The 25,911-nt window shown below is 40.2% G+C and overlaps 1 protein-coding gene across 1 annotated transcript in view; it reads left to right on the forward strand.

The window, feature by feature from the left end:
- LOC309551511 (vomeronasal type-2 receptor 26-like) overlaps window positions 1-23,442 on the forward strand; it is a gene marked incomplete at both ends in the record, with an annotated part of 32,007 nt that extends 8,565 nt beyond the window's left edge. The window contains 3 exons of the mRNA XM_082252124.1: window positions 12,628-12,852; window positions 20,786-20,909; window positions 22,535-23,442. Of these exons, the coding sequence (XP_082108250.1) occupies window positions 12,628-12,852; window positions 20,786-20,909; window positions 22,535-23,442 (1,257 nt within the window). The remainder of the gene's footprint in view (window positions 1-12,627; window positions 12,853-20,785; window positions 20,910-22,534) is intronic.
- Between the last annotated feature and the right edge of the window lie 2,469 nt (window positions 23,443-25,911).

Genomic DNA, 25,911 nt, shown 5'->3' on the forward strand with positions numbered 1-25,911 from the left:
TCGTTAGAGCGAGAGCAATAATTTGAGCCCTAGACCTCCTCTGTAACTCTAAGCTAGTAACCTGCAGACATTTTTAAAATGTTGCCTATGGGGATTTTTAAGTACCAATGTTTGGCGCCATTCTGTGAGCATATTCAATTTTGAAGCATGACATGTTGGGTATCTAATTACTCGGCGTAACATTATCTTTCACATTATGGAAAAAAATTGTGCTAAATTTACTGTTTTCTTATTTTTTAGTTCAAAAAAGTGAATTTTTTTCAAAAAAATCGCATCTGGAAGACTGCTGCGCAAATATGGTGTGATAAAAAATATTGCAACGATCTCCATTTTATTCTCTAGGGTCTCTGCTAAAAAAAATATATAATGTTTGGGGGTTCCAAGTAATTTTCTAGCAAAAAAAATGATTTTAGCTTGTAAACACCAAGTGTCAAAAATAGGCCCAGTCTTAAAGTGGATAAATGGACAACTTTGTGTAAAGCGCTACTTGGATGTTAGGCCTCTGTATGTGGCCAGGCTGTGAAAAAGTGTTACACATGTGGTATCGCCATACTCAGGAGGAGTAGTAGAATGTGTTTTGGGGTGTAGTTGCAAGTATATATATGCTGTGTAAGAGAAATAACCTGTTAATACGTCAATTTGTAAAAAAAAAAAAAAATCTTCATTTTGCAAAGAATTGTGGTAAAAAATTACAACTTCAAAAAACTCACCATGTCCCTTATTAAATACATTGGAATGTCTACTTTCCAAAAAGGGGTCATTTGGGGGGTATTTGTACTTTCCTGACTTTTTAGTGTCTCAAGAAATGAGATAGGCCTTCAGTACATCAGGTGTGAGCAAGTAAGGTCAATTTTCAATGATTAGCGCCATAACTTGTGGACTCTATAACTTTCACAAAGACCAAATAATATACACTTATTTGGGTTATTTTTACCAAAGATAAGTAGCAGTATAAATTTTGGCCAAAATTTGTGAAGAAAAATGACTAATTTGCTAAATTTTATGACAGAAACAAAGAAAAATGTGTTTTTTCACAATATTTTCAGTCTTTTTTTATTTATAGCACAAAAAATAAAAAACCCAGTAGTGATTAAATATCATCAAAAGAAAGCTCTATTTGTGTGAAAAAAAAGACACAATTTTTTTATGGGTACAGTGTTGCATGACTGAGTAATTGTCATTCAAAGTGTGAGAGCGCTGAAAGCTGAAAATCGGTCTGGGCAGGAAGGGGGTGAAAGTGCACTGTAGGCAAGTGGTTAATCTGCATTTAAAAGAGAAAAAAATATTTTTCCTTCATATTTAACTTTGACATACAGTGTTTAGACAGACCCTGCTTTTCTAACCTGCTCTTCAAAAAGCACCAATGTAAGGGGAAAATAATTATTTTTTCAGTATTTAGGGAAAAAAAAATATTTTTCAGTTTTTCATTCAAATGGGGTTTTTTTGTATTCAATAGCGGAATAGAACAACAACAGTATCCAACCTGTTAGGCGTGCGGCGTGTAGCGGGCATTTCCTGCAACCTCAGTGCATATGTGTCTGCTTAATCTGCATTTTAAAAAGAAAAAAACTTTTTCCATCATATTTTACTGTGACTTACAGCATTTAGACAGACACTGCATTTCAAATCTGCTATTCAACAAGCACCAATTAAGGGGACAATTATTTTTCAGATTTCCATTCATACGTTACAGGGAGATACACCCATTGCATACTGTTGTTGTATTGCGCTTTGCAATAAAAAAGAAAAAACATTTAGGGGACAAAAGAGTTGATTGCGGCCCTGTCTGCATATGTTACAGTGCGATACACCCATTGCATACTGTTGTATTGCGCATTGCAATAAAAAAACACATTTAGGGGCAAAAAAAGTTGATTGCGGCCCTGTCTGCATATGTTGTATAAAAATTAGGGTATTGGCGCTGCCAATCTATAAGGTGGGAAGTGTGTAGCTGGAAATACAGTCCAATAAGCCAATGCTTGGAAGGAAAAGAGAAATTAGTCCATATCTTGGTAGGTGTACAGAAAAAGTGGAAATAACCTTACGGTGACCCCAAGGTGGGTGACTGGCGAGGTGCGGGGTGACCCCTAGTAAAAAGACCTACTAACCAGATATACCCACCCCACACAGGGGTATAGAGCGGGTATTTGGAATATAGCTGGGTATTCCTTCCTCTGGCTTCTTAGTTCCCTTCTGTGTAGGGGAGAGGCGTAATGGGCAGCCACTGGGGATCCCAGCTGTCCCAAAGGAAAAACGGGCTTAGTAGGGTCTTCTCCTAATGGTATGGAGTCCAGCGGTCCGTGGGTGGAGTCCGGTCACTCGATAATGTATGGGTGGGAGGGTCACATAGGGCAAAGAAAGGCTCAATAGTGTGATATCGTTTAAAACCTTTATTCAGATCAGTATATAAAAGATGGGTACTCACATTTAAAAAATTAGTTCAGAGCGAGATAATGGCGTCTTGGAACGCAATGCGTTCCACCAGGATACTGGAACCGGAAGTGATGTGACGGCGCTGTACGCGTTTCGTCATCAGGCATCTTCTGCAGCGTCGCATCACTTCCAGTGCGATCCCTTTAGTATATGGTGGTTACTAAGCAACGGAACCCGCCAACTTATTATGCGGAAAGGAACAATCGGCGTTCATGGGCTAATATTGTGACACAATAGTGATCTTTAATATGCTTGCTAGACTTAACCAGCAGGGTTAGCCGTGTTAATTGGTATATTATAAGATCGGGGGAAGGAAAAATATATAAACGAACAGAGTAATAATAGAATATATTGTGTATTAATATATAGTCCCTGTGCCATAAATACCAAACAAAACCACCATATATACATACAGGGAGAAAGATATTTTAAAAACATTAATGTTGCATACAATGATTAATTTATTAGACTACATATGTTAAACAAATAAAAGGGGAATGTTATAGGCCGCATTCTCAGAGGAGGACATCTAGTGGATAAGAATGTGTATTTCATATATTTTACATATAAGGGAATATTTAAGGAGGAATTCTTAAAGGGGAAGGACATCTAGTGGATAAAAATGTGTACTACACTTGAAAGATATAATAATTGTATACCAACTAGGATTGAAAAGGTTATAAATTAATCAATGGTCAATGGGAAACTTAAAAGTCATTTGATACCTATTATATGAAGCAGGAAGGGTAATACATTAATAATATGTAATTTAAAAGAGGTAACTGATGGGAAATTGTATTACATATAAAAAAAAATTAAAATTAATTTAATAATGTAATACCATTGAAAATATATATTTTAAAATGTATTTTAAAATTAGTAGGAGGAGGATGTAATAAATGTAATCTCTAATATATTATCCACTAGATGTCCTTCCCCTTTAAGAATTCCTCCTTAAATATTCCCTTATATGTAAAATATATGAAGTTTCAAATCGAATACTGTATGACAAAATAATATTTAATTCTACAGAACAGGTGTAACATTATTATTTTCTGAGGTTCCCATAAATTTAATTCATTTATTATTCTTTTAAATTAATTGCTAGTTGTTATGCATATACGAATTTTCGACATTTCCTTTAAGTGCAATACACATTCTTATCCACTAGATGTTCTCCTCTGAGAATGCGGCCTATAACATTCCCCTTTTATTTATTTAACATATGTAGTCGAATAAATTAATCAATGTATGTAACAATGTTTTTAAAATATCTTTCTCCCTGTATGTAAATATGGTGGTTTTGTTTGGTATTTATGGCACGGGGACTATATATTAATACACAATATATTCTATTATTACTCTGTTCGTTTATATATTTTTCCTTCCCCCGATCTTATAATATACCAATTAACACGGCTAACCCTGCTGGTTAAGTCTAGCAAGCATATTAAAGATCACTATTGTGTCACAATATTAGCCCATGAACGCCGATCGTTCCTTTCCGCATAATAAGTTGGCGGGTTCCGTTGCCTAGTAACCACCATATATAAAAGGGATCGCACTGGAAGTGATGCGACGCTGCAGAAGACGTCTGATGACGAAACACGTACAGCGCCGTCACCTCACTTCCGGTTCCGGTATCCTGGTGAGTACCCATCTTTTATATACTGATCTGAATAACGGTTTTAAACGATATCACACTATCGAGCCTTTCTTTGCCCTATGTGACCCTCCCACCCATACATTATCGAGTGATCGGACTCCACCCATGGACCGCCGGACTCCATACCATTAGGAGAAAACTCTACTAAGCCCGTTTTTCCTTTGGGACACCTGGGATCCCCAGTGGCTGCCCATTACGCCTCTCCCCTACACAGAAGGGAACCAAGAAGCCAGAGGAAGGAATACCCAGCTATATTTCAAATACCCGCTCTATACCCCTGTGTGGGGTGGGTATATCTGGTTAGTAGGTCTTTTTACTAGGGGTCACCCCGCACCTCGCCAGTCACCCACCTTGGGGTCACCGTAAGGTTATTTCCACTTTTTCTGTACACCTACCAAGATATGGACTAATTTCTCTTTTCTTTCCAAGCATTGGCTTATTGGACTGTATTTCCAGCTACACACTTCATAAAAAAAAAAAAAAAAAATTGTGCACTATTCCGCACCATTTGGTGTGTTACTCACTCACTTAATCCTTTAATAGCATACTCTTATGCTCAATTTTCATTTTATGTTTCAGTGCTACTATTTAGCACTGCACACCATTAGTTCACATTTTATTTCACTATTGCACATTTTTTTACTAATTTAGGGTTTATCATACCACTTATTTATTTACTGAGACGCATTTTGCACTTTCTCTACGCCTCCTTCTGGTCATATATTTTTATTGTATTTTATCAGTTGCTGATTGCACATTGTATCTTCTATTCATCTAGTTTTTATACCAATTTATTGTTTTTGATACATACTTTTCACTTTTCTCACGCCTCCTGTTGGCTATTCACTCGTATTGCACTATATTTATTGTTGATTGTATATTATTTGAAATTGTATACCCATTTATATATCTATTATTGGCTTATTTTACATATCATTATTTTGTATACCATCACATCACAGGTTTTACACTTATTTATTTATTTATTTGCACCTTATAGATTGGCAGCGCCAATACCCTAATTTTTATACACCATTTTATATAGTCTTTGGACTAAAGTCTTGGGTAGGCTGCAGCCGACCTTTATACATATCCTTTTAATCCTTTGATAACCTTAGCGCGAATTTTACCTTTACTCTGTCTGCATATGTGCCTGAGGCGGATAGCAGTTTGGCGCATGTCCTTCCACCACCGAGGATTGCAGGGTGCCTCAGTTTGCCTCCTGTTCCTAACTCCTCCACCTCCTCTTCTGGTCAGCGTAACACCTTCACCACCAACTTCAGCACAGTCAGGGGTAAACAACAGCAGGCATTTTAAAAATTTGCCTGTTTCAGTGAAAAACCACACACCGCGCAGGAGTTGTGGAGGGGCATTGAACATCAGACCGATGAATGGTTGCTGCCAGTGAGCCTCAAGCCCGGCCTGGTGGTGTGCGATAACTGGCAAAATCACATAGCAGCTCTGGGCCTAGCCGGTTTGACACACATCCCTTGCTTGGTGCATGTGCTGAATTTGGTGGTGCAGAGGTTCCTTAGAAATGACCCCGATATGTCAGAGCTGCTGCAGAAAGTGCGGGCCGTCTGTGCGCACTTTCGGCGTTCTCACCCTGCTGCTGCTTGCCTGTCAGTGCTGCAGCTTAACTTTGGCCTTCCCGCTCACCGCCTCATATGTGACATGCCCAGTGCCTGCAAGGTGGAACTCCACCTTGCACATGCTGGCCAGACTGTGCGAGCAGTAGCAGGCCATAGTGGAGAATCAGCGGCAGCATGCACGCGTGAGTCGCTCTGCGGAACAGCACCACTTCACCACCAATAACTGGGCCTCCATGCGAAACCTGTGTGCCTTGTTTCGCTGTTTCGAGTACTCCACCAACATGGCCAGTGCCGATGATGCAGTTCTCAGCTTAACTATCCCACTTCTATGCCTTCTTGAAAAAACACTTCGGTTGATGATGGAAGAGGATGTGGCACATGCTGAGGAGGAGGAGGATAAAGAGGTAACATTTCCAAGGCTTTCAGGGCAGTCATTCGCAAGTGGCTCTGAGGGTGGGTTCCTGCACCCACAAACGCCAGGGACACAATTGTCCAGCAGGGGCACAGTTCTGGAGGATGATGAAGATGAGAAGGACGAGATGGAGGAGAATATGGAACCATGTTCACAGCAGGATGGCACCCAGGCCAGCTCATGGCCATCACTGGTGCATGGCTGGGGGGATACGGAGGACACAGAGGATACACCTCCCACAGTGTACAGCTTTTCGTTGCCTCTGGGCAGCCTGGCACACATGAGCGATTACATTCTGCAGTGTCTCCGCAACGACCGCCGAGTTTCCCACATAATAACTTGTGCTGATTACTGGGTGGTCACCCTGCTGGATCCCCGTTACAAGGACAATGTACCGTCCTTAATTCCCTCACTGGAGCGTTATCGGTAGATGTGAGAGTACAAGCGCACGCTGGTAGACGCGCTGCTGGTGGCATTCCCACCTGACAGCGGGGGCACAGTGAAAGCACAAGGCCAAGGCAGGGGAGGAGGAGGAAGAGGTCGTCAACGCTGCCAGGGCACCGCCACCACCTCAGAAGGCAGGGTTAGCATGGCTGAAATGTGGAAAAGCTTTGTCAGCACGCCACAACAAGCAGCTGTACCAGCAGCTCATATGGAACGTCTTAGCAGGAGGCAGCATTTCACGACAAAAATGGTGGAGCAGTATGTGTGCACACACCTAGACGTACTGAATGATGGGTCTGACCCCTTCAACTTCTGGGTCTCCAAGTTGGGCACATGGCCTGAGCTTTCCCTTAATGACTTGGAGGTGCTGGCCTGCCCTGCAGCCAGTGTATTATCTGAACGTGTATTTGGCACGGCTGGGGGCGTTAAAACAGACAAGCGCAGCCGCCTGTCCAGAGACAATGTGGACAAGCTCACGTTCATTAAAATGAACCAGGCATGGATCCCACAGGACTTGTCCATACCTTGTGCAGAAAAGACATGTATACCGGCCATACCCAGCCATTGTTGGATTTGATCTTTCTTACTCTTGTACCCGAATTAAAAAAAAATGTAATTAAAAACCAAAACCAGTGTTGGCTACCTCATCCTCCTCCTCTACTGCCGTCACCGCTTCCACCTACATCGCCATATCCACCGCCGTATCCTCCCCTACCTCAACCTCCTACTCTATATGGGCCTCGTCCTCCTCCTACATCATTCAAGATAATTATTTTTTATTTTTCTGTTTTTTCTGTTATTTTTAATTGTTTCCTTATCCACATTTGTTTGCATAACACTTGCCATGCTCTTAAGATGAGTTTGCTGCCATTTGCAGCCCTCTAGCCCTTTCAATGTTTGTTTTAGAGGCATTTTAGTGCTCAAAAGTTCGGGTCTCCATTGACTTCAATGGGGTTTGGGATCGGGGCAAAGTTCGGGTTAAGTCCGGTTCACGAACCCGGACTTTTTTTCAAGTTCGGCCGAACCCGCCAAACATGGACATCCAGGTGTTCGCTCAACTCTAATTACAAAGAGTGCAATAAGAAATGTAAAGGCGAAATCAAGGCGGCTAAAATAGAACACGAGAGACATATAGCGGAAGAGAGTAAAAAGAACCCCAAGAAATTCTTTAAGTATATAAATGGTAAGAAAGCAAGGCCAGAACACATTGGCTCCATAAAAAACGACGAAGGAAATTTGGCCACAGAGGACAGAGAAAAGGCGAAAGTGTTAAATAATTTCTTCTCTTCAGTCTTCACAAAAGAATTGGGGGGCTACACTAACCCAGCTTGTAATGCTAAACTAAATAATACACCTCAGGAAGTACCGCCATGGCTAACAGAAGATAGACTGTAACATAAATAAATCACCGGGACTGGATGGCGTGCACCCGATGGTTCTTAAAGAGCTCAGACAGGTGATTGCCAGACCATTATTCTTGATCTTTAGGGATAGTCTACAGACGGGTATGGTGCCAGCTGATTGGAAAAAAGCCAACGTGGTACCAATATTTAAAAATGGCCCGAGATATATCCCGGGTAACTATAGGCCGGTCAGCCTAACATCATTAGTCTGCAAGATTTTGGAGGGGATGTTAAGAGACTATATACAAGACTTTAGTAATGAAAACGGTATTATTAATAGTAATCAGCATGGATTCATGAAAAATCGTTCTTGACAAACCAATCTATTAACCTTCTATGATGAAGTGAGCTGCCACCTAGATAAAGATAAGCCTGTGGATGTGGTGTATCTGGACTTTGAAAAGGCCTTTGACACCGTTCCCCACAAACGCTTACTATACAAACTAAGGAATGTAGGTATGGACCATAAGGTGAGTACCTGGATAGAGAACTGGCTCCAGGGGAGAGTCCAGAGGGTGGTGATAAATGGGGAGTACTCAGATTGGGCGGGTGTGGAAAGTGGGGTCCCCCAAGGTTCTGTCCTGGGACCAATCCTGTTTAATTTATTCATAAATGATCTAGAGGAGGGGATATCTACTACAATCTCAGTATTTGTGGATGGTACTAAACTTAGCATGCCAATATCTTCCATGCAGGATGTGGAAACCTTACAAGCGGACCTGAACAAAATAATGGGGTGGGCAACTACATGGCAGATGAGGTTTAATGTTGAAAAATGACACGGTTCCTACGAATGCATGTATGCTTCCAGTAAAGGGCATCTCCGGTCAACCCAAGCAGAATGGTCCCTTTGGACCAAGTGGTACAATCAAGAAATATCTAACAGAAACTGAATTAGTCAACACTCAGGTTTAAAATTCCCAGCCGCATATCACGCAAACGCACCCTGTTCTGACCAAGATCATAGTTGTGTACAATATTCAAGATGTACACTCAGAAAGACTCGTGTCTCCATCGACACACAGATGGGAGCATCTCTAACTGAACTTATTTTCAATTACCAGTAGTTCAAAATTGGTTGTTTTCTTGTAGAATTTATTAGATGTATATCTTCCGCATTGTATAATACTTAATCTATCACCAATTGTGCGATAACCTCGGACCAGGCATCGTGCTAGTCTCTGGACACAGGAGTGTCTGAGAGAGGGGGGGCGTACCTGGTTCCATATCAGTCTCCTGTTCCATCTCGCACACCTCTCATCGTTTGTTTATTTGTATCCCTATATTAGACTTTTAACTGTATCCAATCAAACTTTACACCTTAACAAGTCTCTATGCAACAAATACTGTTCAAATGTTCTTTTGTTACGTTGTTTTCTTTTTGATAAACCAATAAAAACGATTGAAACGAAAGTAGCACAATGCCAAATAGCAAAAAATACCATTGTCATTAATGGGGTAATATTTTCTAGGGGTCAAGTGGTTAAAAACAACACAGGTCCATCCATTTCAACGTGTGTGTGTGTGTGTGTATATGTATATGTATGTGTGTGTATGCATGTGTGATTTTTACTCTCTAAAAGTTCCCATAGCCCCATATAGTCTGCTTTCTGAGGAAGACATCTAAAAGTTTTTTTGAAATTATCACAAGTTCAGATGTTTTGCCTGCCTCCAAAAACCCCCAAAAAATGCCTGCAACAACACACCTGGGCGTTTTTTTTTTTGACGCTAGCGTTTTTTGGGGCATTTTTTGGGGTTCTTTGGAGGCAGGCAAAACATCTGAACTTGTGTATAGTGGTATATATACCACTATACACAAGTTCAGATGTTTTGCCTGCCTTCAAAGAACCCAAAAAATGCCCAAAAAAACTCTTGCTACTAAACCGGCAATGTGTGAAAAGCGAGAAGCCAACAACCTGTGTTCTAAGTGACAAATGATCTTTTTTTTCTGGTTTTGGACATGCTACAGAGCTGAAACTTCACAGGTACACTTTTTAGACCCCCCAGATACTAAATCCAAAGAAATTTTTTTTTTTCCTCAATAATTGGCTCTCTATCAAATATGACAATTTTTAAGAACTTTTGTGTGATTTTGTGTCTGGGGGGTCTAAAAAGTGTACCTGTGAAGTTTTAGCTCTGTAGCATGTCCAGAACCAGAAAAAAAGATCATATAGGTGTAAAAGGAGGGTCCCACCATCCCTGCTCTACTGAAAAATGATATTTTTTTCTGGTTCTGGACATGCTACAGAGCTGAAACTTCACAGGTACACTTTTTAGACCCCCCCAGACACTAATCCAAAAACGTCATGCCTGCCTCCAAAAATGCCCGATAAATGCCTGCAAGAAAAAACGCCGTAGAGAAGCCGTATTCCTGTTCTAATAAAAATTATAAGAAAAATGCAAATTTTTTTAAGGGTTCTGGACATGCTACAGAGCTGAAACTTCACAGGTACACTTTTTAGACCCCCCAGACACTAAATCCAAAGACATTTTTTTTTTCTTAAATTTTTTTTTGTTGTGTGATTTAGTGTCGGGGGGGGGGGGGGACCAGAAAAAAAGATCATTTTTCAGTAGAGCAGGGATGGAGGGACCCTCCTTTTACACCTATATGATCTTTTTTTTTCTGGTCCTGGACATGCTACAGAGCTGAAACTTCACAGGTACACTTTTTAGACCCCCCAGATACTAAATCCAAAGAATTTTTTTCTTTTTTTTCTTTTTTTTTTTTTTTATTTTTTCAATAATTGTCTCTCTATCAAAAATGAAATTTTTTAAGAACTTTTTTTTTGTGTTATTAATAGAACCCTGGGGTATGACCCAGAACCCTAGGTACTTTTTAGGGGCATTTATTGGGTTTTAGGGCTTCAAAATGGTGTTTTTTTATTACCGAAGTTCGGGTCCCATTGATTTCAATGGGGTTCTGAAATCCGGGCCGAACTTTCGGGAAGTTCGGATGTTCTGGCCGAACCGAACTTTTCAAAAGTTCGATCATCCCTAATCCTAATGCTCTAACCCTAAGTTTCTAACCTTAACCCTAACCCTCTAACCCTAACCCCCTAACCCTCTAACCCTAACCCTAGCCCTAACAATAACCCTAGCCCTAATTCTAACCCTAACCCTCTAACCCTCTAAACCTAGCACTAAAAAAAACCCTAACCCTAGCCGAAACCATAGCCCTAACCCTAATGCTAATCCTAACTCTAACCCTAGCTCTAGGCCTGACCCTAACCCTAACGCTAACCCTAAGCCATAACCCTAACACTAACCCTTAACCCTAACCTTTAACCCAAACCCTAAACTCTAACCCTAACCCCAAACCCTATCCAACCTTAAAACAAACTCTATCTAACCCTAACCCCCCTAACCCTAACCCTAACCCTAAATCCCTAACCCTAAATTCTAACCCTACCTCTAACCCTCTAACCCTAACCCTCTAACCCTAAGCACTAAAAATAACCCTAACCCTAGCCCTAACCCTAACCCTAATTCTAACTCTAACCCTAGCCCTAGGTCTGACCCTAACCTTAATGTTAAACCCTAAGCCATAACCCTAACCCTAACCCTTAAAGCCCAGTTCCTGTCCCATTTTGGTCGGTTCTGGTCTGTTTGCGGTTGTTTGCAGTGCTTTAAACGGGGAGTTGGGTCTGCCAGAGTTTGGTCTGTCACTGTGAAGCGGGCGTAACCCTTACACTACCTGATCGATACAACATCATACCTGATCGTATACACACACTGGATGTTTTAAAGCACGTTATTACAAACAATTTAGGAATGTTAGGTGATTTATGCCCTTTATGGATTAAAACCCGACTCTGCGTCAACTACGTAATTTTCCATGGAAGTTTTGCCATGGATCCCCCTCCGGCATGCCACAGTCCAGGTGTTAGTCCCCTTGAAACAACTTTTCCATCACTATTGTGGCCAGAAAGAGTCCCTGTGGGTTTTAAAATTCACCTGCCTATTGAAGTCTATGGCGGTTCGGGAACATTTGCGGAGGTTCGCGTTCGCCGTTCGCGAACGGCAAATTTTAGGTTCGTGACATCACTAGTTATCGGCACTCTCAGCTTTTACCACTTCCTAAGGAAGGGAGTCACACATTTTTACTGCTCTAACAGTAAAAAACCCTTTCCACAATCTAAGGTTAAGCCTCCTTTCTTCTAGCCTCAAATCATGGCCACGTGTCCTCTTCAGGGACCTTACAGTAAACAGTTTGACGCAGTTACTGAAGTCACCTTCAATACATTTGTACATTGTAATCATGTCCTCTCTTAAGTGCCTCTTCTCCGGAGTGAATAACTCTATTCTATTTGTCGTCATAGCTGAGATCCTGTGTCCTCCTTTTCAATTTTGTTGCCATTTGCTGAACTCTTTTTTAATTCATTGAGATCTTTCCTGAGGATTGGTGACCAAAACTGAACTTTATATTCAAGATGAGGCTGATCCAGTGTATTGTAAAGGTGGAAAATTATGGATTTATCTCTGGAACGATCGCATTCACAAAACAAATTACTTATTAATAGTCCCAATAAAATGTATCGGATTATAAGTGCTCAGCAAACAGGTCATCACATCCCGATGGCATTCTCTAAATGAGATATAACTAGATAAACTATCTATAATCAATAAAGTATTAAACGTTCTATATGCTTGTTGCCTATAATCATTTTCTTTTTTAAGCTGTCCCGCTATGTAGAGAAAGTCCAGTACAAGGACCGGATTGGCAGGGTTCTGATTTTTAATGATAAAGGAGAACTGCCCAGCCCACTGGAAATTGTAAATTGGATTACAATTAATGGTGAAAATATCATCTATCGGATTCACGTGGGCGACTTTGATGGGTCCCTTTCAGAGGGTCAGCAACTTACACTACAATCAGAGCGAATATCATGGAAAGGAGACAAGGTGAGTTACACTGGGGAAGCTGATTCACAATTTTTACAAGAAATATTAGTTTTGACCCTAAAGCCCATCTCCTGACAAAACCTAACCCCCTCCCCCCACCCTGTTCTTGTATGGCCAACATCTTCCCTGACTAATTCCATGGTGATTAGATGAAGGTGTCAGCAATAGCTGTGTGGATATAAATGTCGGGATATGTTCCCATCACTCATTATAACTGAAGAATAGACGAACTACAAGACATCTTCTACATTACAGAACAAGTCCAGCTGAATGTGACTGACTACTACTAGCTACCCCCCTCCTCATCACACAGACTGGGACATAGACATTAGGGATGGGCGAACGATTTGGCCCGAGCATCAGTTCGAGCCGAACATTGGCTGTTCGTCCATTCAACGAACACCCAAATTATCGGGGGGCTTTCAACCATTTGTTTCGCCTGCCGAATGGCCAAATTACCACAATGCACTGCGCTGCCGCACAGTGCATTGGAAGCTCTGATTGGCCGAAGCAATGAAAGCTTTGCCCAATCAGGGCACAGAGTACTATCAGAGCCATAATTGGAGAAAAAAATGATGACTCTATCCAATCATGGCTCACTGCTCTAAGTCCCATCCCACATTGTAAAAGTATTCTTTCAACAGCGGCTATTTGTAGTGTGAAATTGGCATGGAGAGAGATAGAACAGGGCTCTGTTCAGTGCTACTAGAGAGTTAGTGTGCTATAGTGTGCTATTCTGATTCTATTGTCAGTGTAGAATATCAGTTTAGTGTGAATCTAGTTATAGTTCAGTCAGTGTGACTATTCATTTTTACATTAGTGTCAGTTTTTTTTGTCAGGGCATGTTTAACGCAGTATATTTCAGTGTGTTACATTAAGTTTAAGACAGTATACTTCTGTGCATTATGTGTCGTTTAATGTAGTATATTCCTGTGCGTTACTGCATGTCTACTCAGTATATTTCTTTGCTTTACTGCACATTTAATGCAGTATATTTCAGTGCTTTACTTGCCGTTTAATGAACTATAGTTCAGTGCATTAGTACACGTTTAATGCAGTATATTTTAGTGCATTAGTGCATGTTTAATGCAGTATATTTTAGTGCATTAGTGCACATTTAACACAGTTTTTTTCAGTGCATTACTGCATGTTTAACAAAGTATATTTCTGTTTGTTAGTGCATATTTAACGCAATATATTTCAGTGCGTTACTGCGCGTTTAACGCAGTATATTTCTGTGCGCTAGTGCATGTTCAATACAATATATTTCTGTGCTTTACTACACATTTAAAGCAATATATTTCTGTGTAAAAAATTAGCAAAAAAGCTATCAGCGCAGTTATTTAAAATAAATAGAAAAAAACATTTTTTTTTTTTTTAAATATCCGGCAGCCACCACCACATAGTGTTATTCACTTCCACAATATAAGTAATTCAAAACAAACAGGTGCTGCGCCAGAAAAATGAATAGTGAATATGTCAAAAAAATATATGTATAATGACAATGTGTGTTAATAATAAGCAAACTCAATGACCTTAAATCATAAGTGCTTCCCAATATCACACAAAAAATAAAAAAAATGAATAAGTGTCAATAAATCAATATGTGCATACACTCAAAATCATGAAATTAAATGTCCATAAATAGGTGCATTCCAATCCTCAAAGTAATGGCCACCACAGAAGTGATTAATATATAATATTGTGCTTCACTCCACTGCCACCAGAGATCAAAGCCTTTCACCTTAAGATTTGACCCAGAACACTGAGTCAAAAACAACTTTTTTACCCCTATGGGTTCACAGGCAGATGTCACCAAATGGTAAGGAGGTCTCAGACGGATGCACAGGGACAAGGTAACAGCGATGGTGCCGCTTTCACACAGGGCACATAGAGATCACCACATAAGTAAAGAAGCAAAAAGAAATTGAATGCTCTCTGTGCGGATAAGCTGGTAACAGCCATTTATTAAAATCAATATACTCACAAACAGCCACTTAGAGTCATGCTTGTAACAATGAGATTGCACAGCTGAGATGATACACCGAGCAGCAGGGAAGGCTCCGCCCCCTATACGCGTTACGCCTAAGCCTATTGGGTGCTGACTTCAACAGTAGAGGTCCTCTACGTAACGCGTATAGGGGGCAGAGCCTTCCCTGCTGCTCAGTGTATCCTCTCAGCTGTGCAATCTCATTGTTACAAGCATGACTCTAAGTGGCTGTTTGTGAGTATATTGATTTTAATAAATGGCTGTTACCAGCTTATCCGCACAGAGAGCATTCGATTTCTTTTTGCTTCTTTACTTATGTGGTGATCCCTGTGTGAAAGCGGCACCATCGCTGTTACCTTGTCCCTGTGCATCCGTCTGAGACCTCCTTACCATTTGGTGACACCTGCCTATGACCCCAGAGGGGTAAAAAAGCTGTTTTTGACTCAGTGTTCTGGGTCAAATCTTAAGGTGAGAGGCTTTGATCTCTGGTGGCGGTGGAGTGAAGCACAATATTATATATTTGTCAGAATATTTATACTGCTCTGAATATAACAGTGTCTATTCATGTAAGTAAGTAAAGATCTGTAAGGTAGGAGAATCTCAACTTATTTCCACAAATCAATATGTAACAAAAATACAAACTTAAAACGATGAATGCAATGTGATATGTAGCTCAATAATGAAATTAAAATTAAAAGCAAGATTACATTTTCCCCAGGTAGAGTAGAAACCATATATAAGTGTTCTATATAATCAGACCACAATTGTCTGCGAATTGCGCAGCCAACAGTCACTCCGCTGCAGTTGAAGTGAGAATAGGCTATGCAAAATAAGAGACAAATGCGCTCATATTGCGCTAAATCTGATATTAATAGAAATGTATAAAAACAAAAATCGATTTTTAGAGAAAAATCAAATATGGTTCATACGGCTGGGATTGTAATCTCATTACCCTTAAATATAAAATATTAAACATATAAGGAAGGAAATAAACAATATTGATTAAAATCAAATAAACAGCAAGGTATATTTACCACACTTAAGATGGCTGCTAGCTTAAAATGGTCGTTACCAGAGTCCTTAAGATGGCTGCCTTCCCAAAATGGTGGCCAGTTAGGGAAAAGTTTCGTTTGGCGTTCTTCAAAGTTTCAGATAAATGATGGAGCAAGATGGAGTATGTATAGATGAGTATATGTATGGATGTGAGTAGCATGTGTGTTGCAAGTGTAATGAATGCTGTCGTAATTTGCCTGTGTATATCTCACATCTGGGGTTCCCTTTTTATATTGTGTTGAACAAAAGACCAGTAAAATTACCTTAAGCTAAACCCAGAAGAGGAACTTTATCCCCATTGGTTGGGATATTTTATCCATTAACTGGTGAGGTCATTGGCAACACCTCATATTCAGTATATTGGATATTAGAATTATATAATAATTTCTCCAATTAAGAATAATCATAAAAACAACATAAAAAAACCTGTCCATACTGTCATAATATATACATGTCCATCTAATATCTCCATCATGTATCTTGGCAGGGATTGAACCTGGCAATGCCATTTTAATAAGAATATATTAATAATACAATATATATATATATATATATATATATATATATATATATATATATATATATATATATATATTGGAAATTACTGATTTACTCCGAGACTGCATTTAGTAGTAGTCTCCAAAGGGGGCAGTATTGTATTGCTTATTAGATTCAGTATATTTTTTACATTTTTTTATATGAAATTCCCCCCCAAAAAAATGTAAAAAACTAAATTTTTTAACATTTTTGGCCAATTTGTTTTCTGCTACATATGTTTGGTATAAGCGTATTTTGATTGGTTTGCGCAAAAGTTATTGCGTTTACTAACTAAGGGAAAGATTTCTGTCATTTTTGGTGTTTTTTTTTAACGCGTAATGGCGGCGATCTGCGACTTTTTTGCGGTACTGCGACATTGCGGCGGACAGATCGGACCCTTGACTGACATTTTTGACACTTTTGGGGTTACCAGTGACATTACTGCAGTAATCAGTGCTATACATATGGACTGTTACTGCAAAATGACACTGGCAGGGAAGGGGTTAACTTTATTGGGGAGGGAGGGGTTAAGTGTGTCCCTAGGGGCGTGCTTTCTACTGTGATTGGCTGTGGCTACTAGTGTAGGAACAGTGATCAACGATGCTACATAGTAGAACCGTCTGATCACTGTTTCTACACAGGGGAGAATGACAGGTGGCTTGTTTACATCAGCCGCCTGACTTTCTCCCTCTGTACCGACGATCGGCATGTGACCGGCAGACATCGGGTCCGCCAGTCACACGCACTAACTTCCCTGTGAACGAGCCGCGGCGGGCGCTCGCTCGCCAGCTATTGGCTCACAAGGAAGTGACAGGCAAGTGACGTACCGGTTTGTCACTCTGCCTGGCCGGGGCTGACCGCCGCAGTATATAGTCGTGCGGCAGTCGGCAACCGGTTAAGGATGCCACGGCTGGCTTCCCGGCTCCACTCCTTGTAATGGATGTAATCAATGGTGTATAGTGAAATGCCTATTTCCCCTTATGATGAATACCTTATGCCTTATGTATGTGTATATATATATATATATATATATATATATATATATATATATATATATATATATGTTACTGCTGCGGTTTACTACCTTACTCAAAATGGCTGCTAGCTCACCCCTCCCTTCATGGAAGTAATATGGAAACCAAGATGGCGCCTCCAGAGGTGACTACACCCAAGGCAGAGGTGGTCATATCCTGGAAGAAAATCATAGTCACATAGATAGATCCAATCATGAGCTTATATGCTCTTTGCTACTTTTCATCTACACCAGATCTATACAAGTATTTCCTGGAATGAATATCTTGATGCTTTATAAGCTTGAAAAGAGGAACAAATAAAACAGAAGTATCTTATCTCTGACAGTGTGTCGGCGTACGATTTTTCCTGTGTGCACACATCATATTGAATTTAGACCAGGGACAGATATAATCTCAGACTGTTTTGGTTCCAATCCAAAACATCCTTAACAACCAGCTTATACTGCACCCTGATTGGGCAAAGCTTTGCCCAATCAGGTCACAGAATGCACTATGCAGCGCTCAGTGCATTGTAGGGTGTTCAGCGGGGCAAATGCTCTGCAAATTCAGGTGTTCCTCCGAACCGTCTGTCCATCCCTGGAAGAAGCTGCGTTGGAACGCAGCGTAACGCGTAGGATAGCCAAACCGGAAGTGACGTATCGGCAAAGGAATGTTTGTTATGTGAGAAACAAGACGCAATGAAATGTGAGTGTTACTCTTATCTTTTTTAATAAAATTTATGAGACGTACTTCACCATGTTTGGCCCAATTTGATTTCTTGGAGATAAAAAGGACCGCATATACCCCCTGGAGTAGAGCTGTCTGTATAAAGGAAATATAATTGAGGATTCAGAATGGTACATATATGCCAATAAGGAGAAAGGCACAGCATACTGAGGCATATAACTTAAGGCTCTCTTTAAAGAGCATTGAGGTGAGCGCATAGGACACCTAGTGGGCACCGCACGAAAAAGCACCTGCATGCCATATTTGGATAAGAAGATTCGTTTTATCACTATATATTTATATATTTATTTAAAGGACACTTTAGCACCTTATATTTGTAACCACCTATTTGGAGCACATAATTTTATTTTATTTTAAAAAGGTCACGGACTTATAACTTTATTTATTTTTCTCACTATATATTGTATTTATATAGTTGGTTTAACAGAGATCCATTCTAGTTTAACAGATTTACCACCTATCATATTTATTGTAAGATTTATATTAGATTGTATTTATTATGCACATTGAGATATATTATTTATGAATATTATATTTAAGAAGCACTAAGGCACTTTTTCACATATGTATTTTATTTGATTTATGTTACATCCCCCTTTCCTAACCTGCCAGGCAGCATGCCCTTATAATTGTCTGGCAGGGATTTTGAAGGGGACCCACACAGTTTTTTTTTTACATTTTGGTGTCGGGTTCCCCGCCAGATTCATACCACGGACTGGGGGGGGGGGGCCCTACGCGTTTTTTTTTTTTAATTTATTTATTTATCTGCACTTTTTTTTATTATTCAACTGTCAGCGGGGAATCCCATTGACAGTTGATGACTCTTCAGTTGTTAACCACTTAAGCCCCGGAAGATTTTACCCCCTTCCTGACCAGGGGTTTTTTTGTGATTTTTTACTGCGTGACTTTAACGGACAATTGCGCGGTCGTGCGACGCTGTACCTAAACGAATTTGACGTCCTTTTTTTCCCACAAACAGAGCTTTCTTTTGGTGGTATTTGATCACCTGTGCGATTTTTACTTTTTGCGCTATAAACAAAAAAAGAGCGTAAATTTTGAAAAAATAAAAAATATTTTTTAAATTTTTTTATATGAAATTCCCCCCCCAAAAAATGTAAAAAACTAAATTTTTTAACATTTTTGGCCAATTTGTTTTCTGCTACATATGTTTGGTATAAGCGTATTTTGATTGGTTTGCGCAAAAGTTATTGCGTTTACTAACTAAGGGAAAGATTTCTGTCATTTTTGGTGTTTTTTTTTAACGCGTAATGGCGGCGATCTGCGACTTTTTTGCGGTACTGCGACATTGCGGCGGACAGATCGGACCCTTGACTGACATTTTTGACACTTTTGGGGTTACCAGTGACATTACTGCAGTAATCAGTGCTATACATATGCACTGTTACTGCAAAATGACACTGGCAGGGAAGGGGTTAACTTTATTGGGGAGGGAGGGGTTAAGTGTGTCCCTAGGGGCGTGCTTTCTACTGTGATTGGCTGTGGCTACTAGTGTAGGAACAGTGATCAATGATGCTACATAGTAGAACCGTCTGATCACTGTTTCTACACAGGGGAGAATGACAGGTGGCTTGTTTACATCAGCCGCCTGACTTTCTCCCTCTGTACCGACGATCGGCGAGTGACCGGCAGACATCGGGTCCGCCAGTCACACGCACTAACTTCCCTGTGAACGAGCCGCGGCGGGCGCTCGCTCGCCAGCTATTGGCTCACAAGGAAGTGACAGGCAAGTGACGTACCGGTTTGTCACTCTGCCTGGCCGGGGCTGACCGCCGCAGTATATAGTCGTGCGGCAGTCGGCAACCGGTTAAGGATGCCACGGCTGGCTTCCCGGCTCCACTCCTTGTAATGGATGTAATCAATGGTGTATAGTGAAATGCCTATTTCCCCTTATGATGAATACCTTATGCCTTATGTATGTGTATATATATATATATATATATATATATATATATATATATATGTTACTGCTGCGGTTTACTACCTTACTCAAAATGGCTGCTAGCTCACCCCTCCCTTCATGGAAGTAATATGGAAACCAAGATGGCGCCTCCAGAGAGGACTACACCCAAGGCAGAGGTGGTCATATCCTGGAAGAAAATCATAGTCACATAGATAGATCCAATCATGAGCTTATCTGCTCTTTGCTACTTTTCATCTACACCAGATCTATACAAGTATTTCCTGGAATGAATATCTTGATGCTTTATAAGCTTGAAAAGAGGAACAAATAAAACAGAAGTATCTTATCTCTGACAGTGTGTCGGCGTACGATTTTTCCTGTGTGCACACATCATATTGAATATAGACCAGGGACAGATATAATCTCGGACTGTTCTGGTTCCAATCCAAAACATCCTTAACAACCAGCTTATATTGCACCCTGATTGGGCAAAGCTTTGCCCAATCAGGGCACAGAATGCACTATGCAGCGCTCAGTGCATTGTAGGGTGTTCAGCGGGGCAAACGCTCTGCAAATTCAGGTGTTCCTCCGAACCGTCTGTCCATCCCTACTTACATTATTATGTCTGTAGTTTTGCTCTTGAATAGTTCATATCTTTTCATATTATCTTAGGTCCCAAGGGGTCGATGCTCCGAGGAATGTCTTCCAGGGTTCAGAAAATCCATAAGAGAAGGATATCACCCATGTTGTTATAATTGTGCTCCATGTTCAGAAGGAGAAATATCAAACCAATCCGGTAAGCTTTATATTTCTTTAAATAGAAACTCTGATATTGAATTAGAAAATGAAAACTTTTAAAGTCCCTTAAAGTGATTCTGTAACCACTTTACACTTTGCAGGCTGAACATCTCCCTACATTCTATGAAATTAATGATTACTGATGGCGCCTTTCTGCCTTTTTTGGGGGGGAAAGAATGCTGCACTTTTCTTCTATCTCTGACCCTTCTGGGAGTGTTGGAGGCTTTCTCAAGCAAGCAACAGGAAAGAGATTCCTCCAACTGTCTGCCTGAGAAAGCCTCCAACAGTTTTACACTTACCTAAAAGTGGTCTGGAAAATGATTTCCCTGAAGAGACCAAAAATGGTAAAATAAGAGAATGTCATTGTTACATATATGTTAGGGTTACAGATAGACTGTGTCATGGCCACCACTGAGGCTGAAGGTGCTTTTATTTTCAGTAGGTCATCATCACACTTTGTTCATGAATAAAGTTTTCTTGAGATATTCACCATATTTATTGTTCCAAACAATTTGTTTTGTTTGGCTTTTAATTCATATTTAATATTACATCATAACTCCAAAAAATGTTAAAGTAATTAACAACCTCTGGAAGGTTTACCCCTTCATGACCAGGCCATTTTTTTTGTGAAACAGCACTATGTTACTTTGACTGACAATTGCACGCTCATGCGACACTGTACACAAATAAAATATAGGTCATTTTTTTCCAACAAATAAAGATTTCTTTTGTGGTATTTTATCACCACTGCATTTATTTATTTATTTATTTATTTATTTTTGCGCTATAAAAAAGAGAAGACCGACAATTTTGAAAAAAAAAAAGTATTTCCTGCTAAAAAATATTTCCAATAAAGAAAAATTTTAAATGGAATTTCCTCGTACATTTAGGCCAAAATTGATTTGGCTACATGTTTTTCATAAATAATCCCAATAAGCATTTATTGATTGGTTTATGTGAACGTTATAGCATCTACAAAATATGGAATGCATTTTTGGAATTGTTTTTTATACTAGTAATGGCGGTGATCAGCAACTTATAGTGGGACTGCGATACTGCGGTGGACTATCGGACACTAACTGACACTTTTGAGACTTTGTGGGAGCCGGTGACACCAATACATTGATCAGTGCTACAAATAAGCACTATTACTGTACTAATGACACTGGCTTGGAAGGGGATAAACATCTAGGGCGAACAAAGGGTTAATTGTGTGCCTAGCCAGTGTTTATGTGTACACAGTGTGCTGCATTCTCTAGGTGAAGAGATGGATTCTAGTCTCTGCTTTGCAGGAACACAGAATCCACCCCTTCCCTCCTTTGAGAACTGAGGTATGCCCTGTTTACATAAGCATTTCTCGGTTCTCTGTGTTACTAACAATCAACGGGTTCCAGAGAACATCGAGTCCCCAGGACCCACAGATCAGTTTCTACTAGCACCCCCTGCAGGCACAAATGCAGAATCACATGATTTGGCGCACAGCTGCCACCCTGTAACAGTAAAAGTGCCATAGGGCGGTAAGCAAGTGGTTAAGGAAATGACTGAAATTTTTTTAATATCATCAAATAGTTGCATTGTCGGTGTACCGTGCCTAATGTTATTTTCACTTATTTTACTCTACAGACAGTGAACTCTGCAAGAAGTGTCCTGAAAATGAATGGCCTAACAAAGCTAAAAATGTTTGTATTGACAAGGTCAATGAGTATTTATCATACGAGGAGGATATTCTAGTTTTATTTTTTTCTGTATCTTCAGTCATATTTGCTACAATATCTCTCCTTATACTTGGACTATTCTTTTGGTTTCGGAGCACTCCCATAGTCAAAGCCAATAACCGGAACCTCAGCTTCATTCTGCTCCTCTCCCTCATACTGAGTTTCCTGTCTGTATTCCTCTTCCTTGGCCGTCCTGTGGATATTACCTGTATGCTGCAACAAGTCTCCTTTGGAGTTCCCTTCACCATCTCAGTATCTTCTATCCTAGCCAAAACCATCATGGTCTTTGTTGCTTTCAAAGCCACCAGACCTGGAAGCTCTTGTAGAAAATGGGTGGGAGTCAAACTTCCCAATACAGTCATGTTATTCTGCTCATCCATTCAGGTTATGAATTGCATTCTCTGGATTTGCATCTCTCCACAATTTCAGGAGTATGACATGGACTCCTATCCTGGGAAGATCATCATTCAGTGTAATGAAGGGTCAGTTATTGGGTTCTACTCTATGTTGGGTTATATGGGGTTTCTGGCAGCTGTGAGTTTTGTTCTGGCTTTCATGGTGAGGACATTACCGGACAGTTTTAATGAAGCCAAGTACATCACCTTCAGCATGCTGGTGTTCTGCAGTGTCTGGATTGCCATGATCCCGGCCTATCTGAGCACCAGAGGGAAATACATGGTGGCTGTGGAAATATTCGCCATATTGACCTCCAGTGCTGGAATATTATTGTGTATGTTTTCTCCAAAACTCTACATTTTACTATTGAAACCTGAGCTGAACACAAGAGGAACAATGCTGGGGAAAAGAATGCTGTAAATGTAATTCATTGATTCAATGTATAATGCTGTAGACCAGATTAAACACATTCAGTAATATTGTTAAATCATCATCATTATGATTTTTGTGTATATTAACTGCCTTCTGTCTGCCTATTGTACATAAGTGGATGGAAGGCGGATGTTATAGGATGGGATGCTATTTTAGAGCTTAATTGTTTTCTTTCTCTTACATGACCAATAGCATGCACAAGCAAAGTAGTGTGACTGCGCTGTTCATTGGACAATGCCAATCACAAAAATTGCTGTGACCAATAGAAACATCACACCATGTAACCAACACCTGCACTCCCACTTGCTCCCACTTTGCTCTCACACACTGATTGGAGTGTGATAAGAAAGAAAGCTTCAAGATCACCAGCCAGTATAAATTCAATCCAGAATTCGACCCGCCAAGCCTTGTCATGTGGCCTTCACAGCAAGTTTTACAGCAGGAACGTGACAGAACTCCATTCCACCACCTCTGGATCTCACCCTCCTCTCCCACTCCCCACTGTCATTTGTAAACACAGAAGCCTTCTATGTTTACAAGGGACAACTTGGCTCTCAGCGGCTCCTGGATCTAACAGATCTCTGCACGCTCTTACGGTGGGGCACAGCAGGGACAAATCTCCAGAATCTGAGAGAAGGAACAATATCTCTGCAAAGTGATGCAGAACCACCTACACATGGAGGTACTAGAGCCGGACCAGGTAGGAGAGAGAGATGTGAGGAAGCTTTGAGGGGGGTGGGGTTTCACACTGTACATAATACACTTCTAAACTCTGCACTCTGTACGTAGTGCATCCCAGACACAACCGGCCCTTTGAGGGCAATCATACTTCTGATGCGACCCGCAATGAAATTGAGTTTGACACCCCTGCTCTACAGTATATGTAGGCAGTTGTTTCCTTTCAGCCTTTTCTGTTCCAGCATGACTGTGCCCCTGAGCATCTCCATAAAGACATGGATTAAAAAGTTTGGTGTGGAGGAACTCAAATGTTATGAACATTGTCCTGACCACAGCCTGATTGTGAGTCAAGTCTTCTCATCCAACACCAGTATCTGACCTCACTAAGGTTCTTTTGGTTGAATGGGCACAAATTCCCACAGATACATTCCAAATCTTGTGAACAGACTTCCCAGAAAACTGGAGGCAGTTATAGGCACAAAGATGGGGGGCAACTCCATATTAATGACCATCATTTTGAAATGGGATGCTCAAACAGCCCATATAGGTGTGATGTTTAGGTGACTACAAATATTTGGTCATATAGCATATCTGATCTGCTCACCTTTCTTTTAAGAATGGAACCAGAATTGATGTGCTCTGATCCCTTCTGGGTTCAGTGTTGTCATTCCCGCAGCCCCCAATGGCCAAGGAAGAAGCAATTTGAGCATGATTGTGCTTTGTTTCAAAGCATTCATATATAATATATATTCTTACTTCACACATTGGAAACCCTCCCAGTCTATTATTTATAGTTATTATTTTTTATTGAACGATACATTTTAAATCTATATATTTTAAATATATTGTACAATTTTCTAAATATTTGAAATGCTGGAAACAATTTTGCAAATTTTTATATTCACCTGTAAATTTAAAATATAATAAATACCGAATATCTAGCAAAAGAAACTACTAAACCTTACAATATCACTAATATTTATCAGCATTGCTGATAGTGGAAAGCGGTTCTTTAGTAAAGTATTATTAGACATCTTCTATAGGGAACAGCTGGAGTTTGTTCTATTGGATGAAAGTTTCTATGCAATCTCTCAGGAGATGGAATCAGAATTTACTATTCTTCACTAGAGTTGGGCGAACATCTGAATTGTCAGGGCGTTTGACCATTTGTACAGCCTGCCGAGTTAACACAATGCACTGCGCCGCCACACATTGCATTGGAAGCCCTAAATGGCTGAAGCAATGAAAGCTTGGCCCAATTAGGGCACAGAGCACTGTCAGAGCCATTATTGGACACTGTCATGATGACTATATCCAATCATGGTTCATTGCTCTTAATCCCACCCGACACTATTAAAGTATTCTTTCTAGAGCGGCTATATGTAGTGTGATATCAGCATAGAGAGAGATAGAACAGGGCTCTGTTCAGTGCTGCTAGTGAGTTAGTGTGCTATTGTGATTCTATTGTCAGAGTAGAATATCACCTTAGTGTGAATCTAGTGATCGTGCAGTGTGAGTGTAGAGCGAATGTTCATTTTTACTTTAGTGTCAGTTTATTTTGTCAGGGTAGGTTTTCTACAGTATATTTTAGTGTGTTGGTGCACCTTTAATGCAATTAACTTCAGTGCATTATCGCTTGTTTACCGCAGTATATTGCAGTGCATAGGTGTGTGTTTACTGCAGTATATTTCAGTGTGTTAGTGCACATATAACGCAGTATATTAAAGTGGGTTAGTGCATGTTTAATGCAGTATATTTCAGTGTGTTAGTGCACATATA

Source organism: Pelophylax lessonae (assembly GCF_965119305.1).
Source record: "Pelophylax lessonae genome assembly, chromosome: 1".
NCBI classification, from domain to species: domain Eukaryota; kingdom Metazoa; phylum Chordata; class Amphibia; order Anura; family Ranidae; genus Pelophylax; species Pelophylax lessonae.